Below are 12,425 nucleotides of genomic sequence, written 5' to 3'. Positions count from 1 at the left end.
AAGAGCCCAGACATCATCCCTAGCTTCTTGGCAACATGTCACTGAAGAAATAATTGGTGATTACCAAAACTGATCTGATGATCATTTTTAAATGAGCTATCTAGGCTCATGATATAGAGTCATATATTCTGAAAGATATGCTTGAAGTCCTTTCTCTCTTTTAAGAACTAGTTTGTCTAAGATTTGGACATTGCCTTCCTCTTAGCCCTCACACAGTCATAGAATGAAAACAAAGTGAGCAGAGACTAGAAAGAAACAAGCTTCAGTCAAAAATCTTTAAGCAGACTTTAAATTCAAGAGTTACAGCATCCATACCTCACCTGTGGAAAGAGATCTTTTTGTGAGCACTCTGAATCTGTGTGTCATTGGCACACAGGTTGATAAAGGGCTTCTGAGAAAGTTGGATATGACGTTGGAAGTAAGCAGTATCAGTATCATTGGTGAGGCAAGCAGAGTGTCAGGAGCATTTCCTCCACTGGGCAGCTGAGGTGTCACCATCTGATTTGCCCCACAAGACAGAGACACTGGCAGTCCTAGGGTGTCCAGACTGGGGCTGTGAATGTGCTCTTTGCTGAGTTGTTTGCCCTTGAAGTATTGAGTGCTGGAGCTGAAAGTGAGGATTGATTCACAGGCAGGAAGCAGTCCTCTCTGTGTCTCTCCTCTCTTTTACCTTACCTCCTCTTGAGGAAAGAATTTTTTTAAATGTAAATTTTTTAATTTTAATTGGAGGTTAATTACTTTACAATATTGTATTGGTTTTGCCATATGAAACAAATCGAGGAAAGAATATTTGCACAGATTGCCACTCTTCAGATTGTGTGCCAACAGCTGACAGTGCCTTTAATGCCCCCACAAGATATCATGAGAGTGGGTTTGCCCTCCTTGGGTGAGGTGATAGGGCTAGCCCTGAAGGTTCTGCTAGATCAGCAGGAAAAGTGTGCAGCAGTGTTTCCAGGTGTGGCCCACCTGTCCTGGGAAACCATGTCTGTGACGGGAAGTCCCTTTGTGAGGTCACCCTCCACCTGCAGCTGGTCCACTCTTCATCCGTGGGAATATTGGATCTGGGCTGCAGTGGTCCCTTGGCCCTCATGGTGCTGGTATGACCGAGTTACAAGCAATTGCAGCTTCTTGACACATGGTCATAAGAGAAATGAACAATGAAATGAATTATGTTAGTAACTGTGAGCATTTCAACACTGAAGTCTGAGAAATTAGAATGCATGGAAAAATTAGAATGGTTCATATACTGTGGCTCTTATTTTGAAACTACCAGCATTTGGGAGAAACTACTAGATACTCATTTGGAGAGGTCCTTTATGTCAGATGGCCCAGACAGGTCCTTGTCAAAGCATATTGACAGAGCTTATAGGTCTGAGTTACAGCATTTAGACAAGTTCTAACCACACCAGTATCTGACACATGATTTCAGAAAAGGGCTTTCCAGTGGTCTCCTGTTGCTTTCCATGAGTGTGTAAGATACACCATGTGACTGCTGTGAACAGGAGATGTGCTGCTGTTTGCCACAGCCAAGGCCCAGACTGCATAGGCATCCAGCTGTGTTCATGACTCACGGTAGTGAGCACGAGGCAAGACCACCATTGCTCATGGTGTTCTGGGAGTTGCAGAGAAGGCACATAAACCCAGGAAACTCCATCCAAGATTATAGAAGAATAAACCAAATGGGAACTTAAGCCTGATTTTGAAACTGAGCACCTAATAGCCTTTTGTTGGTTTATCGCCATATTTCTGTGGGTAGTTCCTCCTTCCCTCCCAACTCATTTTAGTTCATTACAGAAACTAATAACTCTGCAACACACTTTTACTCCTTGAGATTTTTTTCAAGAAAATGGAGAGGAAATACTGGAGCAGGGCAGACGTTTCAGGTGAATGAGTTTTCTGTGACTCACTTGTCAGCATTAGCCCAATTAGAACTTTCAAGAAAACTGTCAGCCAAAAGACTGTAAACTGAAAGGGAATAATTTAAAACCTCTTGCTCAGGAGTGGTCTGTGCCCTCCTCCAAACCTCGTCTAAGCCAGCAGGGGTGTGCCACCAGCTTCTGTGCAGTTTTCTAAGTGTCAGCTTTCTGGGAGAGTCTATTCCCTGGAGTCGGTAGGAATGCAGACCTGTCATGGCTCTGTGGGAAAGAAACCTTTTAACTTGTTTTCTAAGCCTTGAATTTGTAAGGTTATCATTTACTGTGGGCATTATGGGTCAAGTTTCATATTAGTTAAATGAGCTTCTCTCTTGTGAGAAGAAATCTGCCCTGTGATTTTAATATATTCTAGCTAATGGCTAAGTTTTTTTATTTCCCTAAACCAGTATTGCTCTAACTTTAGTATGTATCAGAATCACCTGCAGGGCTTGTGAAAAACACATTGCTAAACCCACCCCAAGAGTTTCTGATACAGGAGAATTGGGGTGGGACCTGAGCATTTGTATTCCTCACAGGCTATCAGGTGATGGTTTAGGGCCCCCTTTGAGAACCATGTCCTAAAGAATACTCTGCTTTAGGGATGCTTTGCCCCTCTCTGAATCAGACCTGGTACAAGCTCCTCTCTGGGTTGCCCTGACCTTGCCCTTTAGAAGGCAGCAATGCTGGCATGGCAGCCCTCAAGGGGGCCCCCCGACTCTTGCCCTTGTGCTCAGAAATACACTCTGTCCTTTGCTTTGACCCCTGATATAAAGTGCATGCTTCATCACCAACCTGCAAGTGATGTTTTTTTCTCTTTTCCTGTTTGTCTTAATTGTTCTTGTTTCTCTCTGTGCTGTCCCCTCATTCTCGCCCCTTTCTTTCTGGTGCAGAGATGAAGATAGTTGGGTGTAAGTTCCTGCTTTTGTGTGTCCTGTCTGCTTATGCCTGCTTTGTTTCCATCTTCATTTGTTTCATGGAATGTGGCAATACTGGGGTGGGGTGTCATTTACATTATTAATCCTTCATCAGCCTCACCTTTTGGGATAACTGACAAAATGTTAGGGAAGCTACCAGCCCAACCTAGAGACTGTGTATTACTTTAGGTGTTTATTAAGATCAGAGAAAACTAAGGATATGTTGGAATATTTAGAAAACCTTACAAAGCCCTAGGTGAATAGATACAGGAAAGGATTTTTATGAGACAAATCAGCTATTCCCATTGAAAAGAAAATGAGTAGGGCTTATCCCAAGCTGCAAAGAATCAGAAAGGCAGAAAGCTGCTCTTATCAGCTCTGCTGGACACATCTCATGACTTTTGAAAGAAAAGTTCTTCTCAAAAGAGTGATGACAGTATTTACCACAAGTAGATTCAAAAGATTGTGGTCAGTCTGAGTGTCACACGAAGCTGTGGCCGTATCTCTAAGGGATGGTTTAGGAATGATCACGTCTGGTCCCACAACGGGTTGGAATATCCCCACATCCCTGACCCAAGAAAGGAATAACCATACACAGTGATGTCACTCCCTGCCCATTCCTGTCATTCTGTTAGAGCAGAGAACGTCACTGACTTTATAGCAATAGAAACCAATGGAAGTGTGACACCGAAGACTTGGTTGGAAAAAGAAAGAACCTGTCTTTCCTGGGTACTCTAAAGAAATCTTCCCAAGAGCCTGTTTTTTTTTTAAGTCTCTTTCTCAGAATAAGAGCTACTCCGGCATATAAAACTTTGGTCACATGTCTGAAACTGTCCATACAGGATGGTAGTTAACATCTCCACATCTCCGTGAATGCTGTCAGGAGACTCCTGTTCTGCCAAGAGATAGAAGTGGCCCCATCCCGAGCAGGCTGCAGTGTCTCCTTGAGAAGATGTGTTCTAGTTTTACATGGTCTTAAGGGAAAGAAAGCACTATCCACAGAAGCTCTTTCTAATCCTGTCTCAAATTGGACAAGTTCTAAATAATATAGTAGTTAACACTATTATCCTTGAACCCAGAGCCTCACATGTGGTGTGAGTCATTTGTACAGAAGGAACATGAATGTAATAAAGAATCCGAGCAAGACGTAGTGCCCCCCAAGCTCCAAGTAAGGCTGGTGTGTCTGGCAAGAGACGATCTTGCTAACAGAGACTCTGATGCCTGAGCTGGACCTCGAAGACTCTGAAACCTCTGTAGAGACTGCTTTCAGAGGAGACCTGCAAACATGTGATGAGCTGTTTCTCCAAAGTCGCACTAGGATGCAGGTCTTTGGATGATCAGGCCTGGCTGCTGAAGCACACGCTGTTCCCTCTGCTGGATGCAGCTCTGTCCCAGTGCTTCCCAGCCCCTTGGGATTCTGGTAGCTGCAAAGCACTGCTTCCTTCTGAGACCTCTCTCTCTAAGGACCCCAGAATGTTTCAGGCCAATCCCTGACATCGTCAGACGGCCTCAGGTCCCTGACCTGGCTCCCTCCCCAGCAGCTGTTTTGTGTCGACTTCTAGGAATCCGGAGTGTTGCTGGGTAGTGACGCTACTCTGGACAGTTGAACACTGTATCAGCAAACTATAGCCCATAGGCCAAATCCAGAAGCCTTTCATACTGTCTGCCAACTCAGAATGGTTTTTTACGTTTTAAAAGTGTTGTGAAAACAAAGAACATGTGGCCCACAAAGCCTGAAAGGTACTTACTATCTGGCCTCTTCCAGAAAAAGTTTGCCAGCCTCTGCCGACTCTTAAGTCCCTAGTTCTCTGACATGCAGCTGTACCAACAGCTGTCACTGGCTTCTGTGTGAAACGGCAAAAGGGACAAAGATTATTTATTCTGAAGCCCTCTTACAAGAACAGCCTCATTCATTCATCTTCCCATTCAAGAAACTCTGTTGCGTGTCAACTGAGCACCAAGCATTCAGAGATGTAAGGCATTGCTGATGCTCTTAGAGGCTCTGCCAATCTTAGGAAGCAGAGGACACCTAGCAAATGGAATCAGGGCTGCCCTCCACAATACATACTCCCACTTGCTTCCAAAAAGCCTCCCCCTCTCCATACCCGTCCCATCAATCCTCCATGCTGCCTAAGAGCTACCCAGTTCCACACCCCCAGACAGACTTCACTAGCATCTTCCCAGCAGACCCACACTTTATGGTCCCCTGATGTTAAACCCTGGAGAGCATCTGAGTTACCTGATGCTTTTTAAAGATACAAGTACACAAGCCCCTCCCAAGACCTACTAGAATCTCTAAAGGTGAATATTAGAAATCTAGTTCTAACAAGCTCCCTAGATGATTCAGATATACACAGTGGTCTCCAAACTAATCACAGAAACTGCTGCTCAGGCCTTCTCTTTCCCAACCTTATTGTAAGGTGCCTGTCCTCATGCCTCTCCTGGTAATATTTCCAGGCCACTGGTGCTAAAGTTTACACAAGCCTCATGGTGACAGTATTAACCCACGATCCTACTAGTAGTTTTTGTAAACATGTAACGTGCGATCAGGATAGCTATGAACAGCGGGGACCCTGGGAAGCTCTCTGTAAGGCAGGCCTGGCTCATTAAATCCTGGAGCTCTTCACATTTGTTACTTCTAGTTCCTTGAGAATTAGTGGAGAGTTCAATTTAAATGATCCTCCAGAGAGCTTTTGAGGAGAAGGCCCCAGCTACATTAACAGTTACAAAGAGCTGTTTTTAAAATTGAGGCCATAATTTACAAAATTGCAACTATTCTGACTGAGAATGGCCTTGGTTCTAGGCAGATCTATTCTCTAAATAAAGAAGAAAGATCTGATGAAATCAAGCTGCTTCAGTGTGTAACTCAGAGGGTACAGTTATGCGTATTTACACATTTTCTAGATGATCACAAAAGGCGTTCTATTTAAATAGAAAATTTTAAAAGACTAAAACCTGTAAGAATATCTAACTCAGTGCTTCATTTGAAATTAGCATTCTGGTTTAAAATACCCTGGAGAAGCGGCTCAGAAACTATGAACTCACTCTGTAAAACCAAAACAGACCAAATTCTGTCATTATCCATCTGTAACATGATGTCCAATTTGATATTAGTATTTTATATCGTACAATGCTAGGAAAAGTTTGAAATGTTCCATTTAGGGACATACTTACTATAATATGTTACCTTTTGTATAGAGCCACAGAAATTTAAAATGCTTGTACAAGCTAGAATACTGTTGCTGGTAGCCAACATCTGCTTTGAAGAGTCACATGAATTGTCTTGAGAATAACTTCCAGAGAGTGCTGATTTAAACCAGGGTAATTTTAAACAAAGCACCTATTCTTTAGACATTAAAATTCTCTATTCACTTTATGCCAAATCATCCTAGAAATTGAATAATTACTTAAGTTCCATAGAAAAGCTAATATGTAACTAAGAGGCTATTATCAGGAGAAAGCTCTGAGGTGTCTGTTCCAGTTTTTAAAAATTTAAGGTATAACCAACTCCGATTTCCCCCATTATAATGGCAATAACCTATAGTTAAGTTCCCAGTAATTTTGAATTTTACTTTCAGGGCTGATTTTTTTCATCCTCTGTTCTGACAGTAGCAAACTGACGCATTTGAGTTTTCCTTCTCCTCCTGCTCGCCTTCCCCACCCTACCTGCACACAAGTGCTCTTTTTAATGACCTGCTGCTGCTGCTGCTGCTAAGTCACTTCAGTTGCGTCCAACTCTGTGCGACCCCGTAGATGGCAGCCCACCAGGCTCCACCATCCCTGGAATTTTCCAGGCAAGAACTCTGGAGTGGGTTGCCATTTCCTTCTCCAATGCAAGAAAGTCAAGGCGGACCCAAGTAGGATTGTTCAAAAGAGGAAGATTAAAGTTCTAGACTCATCAGAATTCAAAGCAGAGGTTCTACTCAGCCCAGGAGGAAAGTCTGTACAGACTGCAAGGATGGACCCTCTGAAGTCGGTCCCACCTGCCCAGCAGTTGCATTTGCATGTGATTTTCAAGAAGGCATTTTCCTCTTCCCTTTGTGAAGCCTCAGGGCTATTTGTTTAGGGAAATAGCTTTCACATGTTAAAGTTCTCTGCATTGTCAGAGAATAATCGTTCCTCATGGACTGCTCTCTTGAGAGTATTATGTGACAAAAAACACAAGACAGTACTCGTAGGGCAGGAAGGCAACATTAAGAATAGAAGGTTGGACATGAAGACCCCTAAAGCCCAAGATATGGGCCAGTCTTAGTCTATCACTGTTTCATGTGTAAGAGACACTCAGACACCCACAGTTAGAAAAGTGGGCAGTGCGGAAAAGAGGCTCTCATTAAGTACCTGGCCAAACCAGAAAGCTCAGTAGCTCACCGAAAACAAAGCCTCTTTATGTTATTGTGATCCCAAGTAATGAACAGACTTAGATGTGCCAGTTTCTCTAGAAACTGAAGTGGAAAGACTTTGCTTTCTGAATTGGTTTGCTTTGCAAGTTAATGAATTGTTCCATTAACTTTCAGTTGATCTCTTCAGGCTGCCAGCACATCCTCACTTTGGCCTCACCTGGTTTCCCTTGTCATTTTCTTCCTTTGAACATTCCCTCCCCACCCACCCCCAAGAGGCTTCACTTTTTTCTTTTTTTGCAAGTCGAAAGCCCTTCTTTAGTTTATGTTAAGTAAAATTGGTCACTTTGTGGGTTTAGAAGCTTAGAGCAGCCCATATAAGCTCCTTTTATACATGAACAGACAGTTCCACCCCCCTTAAAGAAAAAGGTGTTTGAGACTTGGGTCGTTTCAGACTTGCAGCTGGCTCCGCTAGTGTGGGCTGCAGGGGCTGGTCTCAAAGCACAGGAGCCCAACACTGTTGCCCCAGTGCCCAACCTGCGCTTCTGGGGAGTCATCTGCTCCCAGAGCACTTGCTACAAAAAGAAGAAAACCTGACCATCTAGTGACCTCTGTTGGCACCCCAGCAGGGAATTTAACTAGGTAAGCCTGCAGAAGGAAGGAGCAGTGTATCCTCTAGGCAGACTCAGAAAGATGGAGGGCTGCCAAAAGAAAGGTAGGAAAGAGGGAAAGAACGAGGAGTTAGTGGTTAAGACATAGATACGATTAAAGGAAGTGCTCTTCCTTTTGATTGTAAAACCTTTCCTCTTTTGGAGGATTAGATTACAGCCATTCTCTGGAGGGGAGAGAGGCTGAGCAGTCCCCCGCAGTCTGCCTTTTCCCACCCTAGCCAAGCTGTGGTGAACAGCATTAAGATTCAGACTGAGAGGACACATGACTAACCCACCTGAGTACTGCTGCACTGATATTGGTGGAACGTCTACTGTGATTAACCAAGCTTGGAATGCCCTGAGCACCTCCCTGAACCCTGGAGGATCCAGATGCTAGCCTTGTCCTCCACGCACATGGGGCACAGTGGCTTCTGCAGTCATGAATACGTGGCACTTCTTTCCCCACAGGTGATATCCGCAATGACCTGTACCTCACCCTGGAGAAGGGGGATTTTGAGAGAGGGGGAAAGAGTGTACAAAAGAATATTGAAGTGACCATGTATGTGCTTTACGCAGATGGTGAAATCTTGAAGGTAAGGTTTGCCGGTCAGTTTGAAGTGGCAGCTAATCCTGTAATAATTTCAGTTTTCTGTGGACTTTGTCCAGAGTCCCATCCTCAGACCCATCCTCCTCAAGAGGGACTGAACTCAAATCACTTCCTAAGACTCTTCTCCACCTTAGCTTCTCTTCAGGGAAACCCTGCAGTATGCTCTGATAATGACTTCCAGGGTCATACAGCCTTTTCAGAAATTCTTCCTAGTGTCTGACCTGAATCCTTCCTGTCCTCATTTAGACCTATTCCCTCCAGTTCTGTCCTACATGTTACTTTTTCAGCCACATGTCTAGCATCCAGCTGCTTAGTTTTGGTAACTGTTATTAGGTCCCACTCTTTTGGACCTGTTATTAGGTCCTAGAGCTAATATAGAAGGTTATATTTGCTCTTTAGTAAATGGGTATACCCACTTGCTGTTACCAGGTTATGTGACAAGGAACAGCAGACTCAGGCCCCCAAAGGTGGTTTCCAACCAGTGCAGCACAAGGACCCTCTGACACTCTTGATTAAAAAAGAAGACCTGGAGTGCTGTTTTCTGCTTTCATTATGTCAGTTTTTCCCTCAGTCAAGTCATGGTCAAGTCCTTGGCAAATGAGAAGGCATTGTTTGCATGCCACATGGTAGAAGGCAAATCAGTCTTTTACAAACCTTGCTTCTGTGTGTCGACAACAGCGTCATGAGGTAGGCAGAACAGCAATGATCATCCACATTTTACAGAAGGAAGGAGGTAAAGTTAGTCACAGTCATCTCTCAAAGCTATTTAATAGAAAGAAATGGAGGGTAGATGTGGTATTAGAAACAGAGATATGTGTGTCATTAAAAAAAACCCACCTCAAGGACTAAGGCGATTCTTGTTTGCATGAATAATGTGGGGGTCAGCAGAGCTCTCAGCTGTTCACTCTGCCCTGTGTGGACAAGGAGCTGCTCCGGCTTGTATTGCCTGCAGCTTCCCGGGGGGCGTGGGACTGCATTTTCACAGTAATATTTGGAAACTGGGGTCAAGTTAAATCTAGTCTACCTTGGTTATGTCCAAGAACAGTCAGCCATAGGCAGCATAAAATGCCAGTGCACCTTTGGGCTGAAGATTAGAAAACCGGTTCTCTCCGTTTTGTTATTTAATTATTTCTCTGATCTGGAAAGCTCTGTGTACAGCTGACTTTGCTGAGTCCGTTTCTTTCTTAATGAGGATGAAGAGTCTGCCTTAGAGATTCAGATGACACCACTCAGCTTCCTTCAGGTGAACTGAGTGGTGTGTGCGGTTGCCTCTGCTCCAAGGAGAACAAGGAGCACTGTGACTGCTGGCTCCGTATGCCATCTTCACAGTTGCCCCCAGAGTCTGAATTTCAGTCACCTGATAGATTTGGCCTGATGGAAAAATAAGACCCTCACAAAGGAAGAAGTGAAATGTCCGACAGAGAAATCCAAGGGACCCCTCCAGTAGGGTGGCATGTTGCTCTGCTTCTCTGTTCCAGGACTGCATCAGCTTGGGTTCAGGAGAGCCCAACAGGAGTTCCTACCACTCCTTCGTCCTCTACCACAGCAACAGTCCTCGCTGGGGAGAGATTATCAAATTGCCCATCCCCATTGACCGGTTCCGAGGCTCCCATCTGCGCTTCGAGTTCAGACACTGTTCCAGTGAGTGAGATTTCTCTCTCCACATTGCTTTGAGAATATGAATATAACTCTTCCTTCTCTGGGACAGAAATAAGAGTTCTTACTAGTATCAGGGCAAGAAAATGAGGAGTTGTGTACGCAGAGGTGGGATGTCATCAGAGACTGTTTTTTGGACAGTGATCCAAAAATGTGTGATCTGGCGACTTCCTTGGGTCCAGCGGTTAAGACTTCACATTCGGTTCCAGGGTTGTGGGTTCGATCCCTAGTTAGGTATTGTAACAAATTCAATGAAGACTTTAAAAATGGTCCGCATCAAAAAGAAATATTTTTTAAAAATGAGATCTGATGTTGTTGGCCTTTTGTAGTGTCTGACTTGGACAGTGGATAATTGCCAGAGTCATTCCTCTTTGGGGGTTTCCTTTGTATATAGTAAACTCCTTCTTAAAGAGCCCCTGGTTTATCAAGACTAGCCATGTAGTTTCTGTTTGGTTCTAGGTAGCCTGTGTACCTTGCAATATAAATGGAAACTCAGCCTAGTACATTTCTGATCCTTCTTGCCATCAGGTTGCTACCTATTTAATGAACAAAGTAAGGGACAAAGAAGTAAAGCACACAAGGTGATAAGGAAAAAGGGAATTTCTGTTGGAAAGGGAGGTGTGAGGCAGAACAACTCATGCTTGCCTCTGATTGCAGCAAAAGACAAAGGGGAAAAGAAACTCTTCGGCTTTGCATTCTCACCCTTGATGCGGGACGATGGCACCACCCTCTCCGATGACATCCATGAGCTCTACGTGTACAAGGTACGGAGCCTGGGTCTGTCCCCCGCTCAGACCACTCTCACATGTGGTTCTCGGTCAGGTGGTTCCCCCGAGTGGGCCAGAGGATCTAGGGTGGGGTGCAGGTGGAGACAGCAGGGCACCTGTGGGCAGGCTTTTGTCTTTTCCCACAGATCACACCAGCAGGGCCTCTGTTTCCAACTTCTCACTCCACTAGTCGTGGAAATCTATTATTCAGCCCCTTTGTGCCATTACAGCCTTGGCTCGTACATTTGGAGACCTGCCATTTGAGACTCTGATTCTGTCAGCTATCACAGCATAGCTGGTACCCAAAGTTTCCTGCACAACAGATAGAGGCCGTGAGCTTCGCCATGTTTTCTTTAAAAGGCATGTGAGCCATTCTGGGGGAAGAAATGGAAAACGCTTTTAAAGTGCTTAGGAAGCACTCTTCTGACAGGACCTGAGGTCCAAGGTCCAGCCTCAAGAACCCAAAATTCCCTGGGACCTGATGTTTTACACGTGGCATGGTTCCAGAAATATTCTGTGTCCTCTACTTATGCCTACAGTGTGATGAGAATAGCACGTTTAACAACCACGCTCTGTACCTGGGCCTGCCCTGCTGCAAAGAGGATTACAATGGCTGCCCTAACATCCCCTCCAGCCTCATCTTCCAGCGCAGCACCAAAGAGTCTTTCTTCATTTCCACACAGCTCTCCTCCACCAAGCTCACCCAGAACGGTAGGCCAGGGTGCCCGCAGTGGGGAGCCCTCCACTGTCCCCACTTGCTGCTTTGTCTTGCTGATATTTATCAAGAGACAGAAATTGTTGCTTCTGCTTTTTCATGCCACAGTGAGGGGATTCTTCTCGTTCAAAGCTGAAGGAATCACTTGGTAATAGCAAGCTATGGGGTTTTCCATGGTTTTGCAGATGTGTCTGTAGCCTTGATCGCAGCACTCTGGAGGCTGTTTCACTGCTTCCAGCTGTTTCTGTCTCTCTAGATCCCACCCACCCTTGGCAAGGGGAATCTAGGCTTTGCTTGCCCATGACATAGCCAGGGTTCACCATTTTTGGTGCTTGCTTCCTAGTGGACCTCCTTGCTCTGCTGAAATGGAAGGCCTTTCCAGACCGGATCATGGACATCCTTGGGCGGCTGCGTCATGTCAGTGGGGAGGAAATTGTTAAGGTATGGCTTTCACCCAATTCACATGTGCTAGCTGAGCAAGAATCTGGGCAGAGGGCCTTACTTCCCCTTGATTTCTGCCTATAAGCCTCTGAGACCACTTTTTAAGGTATATAGTTAAGTGAGTAGAGATAAAGTTATTTTTCTTTTTTTCAATTAGCTTCTTTCTTTAAAGTAGGTATCACATCAGGTTTATTACCTTTTAGAAACAATATTTAAGTTTTAAACCCTATTTCTGGCTTGTTTTTCTTCCCAGAAAGCAAAGTGATAATTAAAGGGCAGCCTCTCAGAAACAATCCCAGTGTGGGCTGCTGCCTGCATGCCTCTAGGTCTCCGCTCGCTTCCTTTCTTCGCTTACTCTCTAAACCTCTACCACAAACCCAGCCTGGTGTCCTCCTGGCCCCACTCTCTGGATTATCTAGAAGAAC

General features: G+C 44.7%; 1 protein-coding gene across 7 annotated transcripts in view; it reads left to right on the top strand.

Moving 5' to 3' along the window:
• The window catches only part of DOCK3 (dedicator of cytokinesis 3), a 301,031-nt gene that overhangs the window by 213,574 nt on the left and 75,032 nt on the right, over positions 1-12,425 (top strand). For all 7 annotated transcript variants that reach the window (XM_018038221.1, XM_018038220.1, XM_018038222.1 and 4 more), the window contains exons 15-19: positions 8,283-8,407; positions 9,900-10,062; positions 10,735-10,841; positions 11,384-11,555; positions 11,903-12,000. In XM_018038221.1, the coding sequence (XP_017893710.1) occupies positions 8,283-8,407; positions 9,900-10,062; positions 10,735-10,841; positions 11,384-11,555; positions 11,903-12,000 (665 nt within the window). The remainder of the gene's footprint in view (positions 1-8,282; positions 8,408-9,899; positions 10,063-10,734; positions 10,842-11,383; positions 11,556-11,902; positions 12,001-12,425) is intronic.

The sequence above is a fragment of the Capra hircus genome, chromosome 22 (genome assembly GCF_001704415.2).
Source record: "Capra hircus breed San Clemente chromosome 22, ASM170441v1, whole genome shotgun sequence".
In the NCBI taxonomy this organism is placed as follows: Eukaryota; Metazoa; Chordata; class Mammalia; order Artiodactyla; family Bovidae; genus Capra; species Capra hircus.
This window is presented reverse-complemented; position numbering and strand designations above follow the sequence as displayed.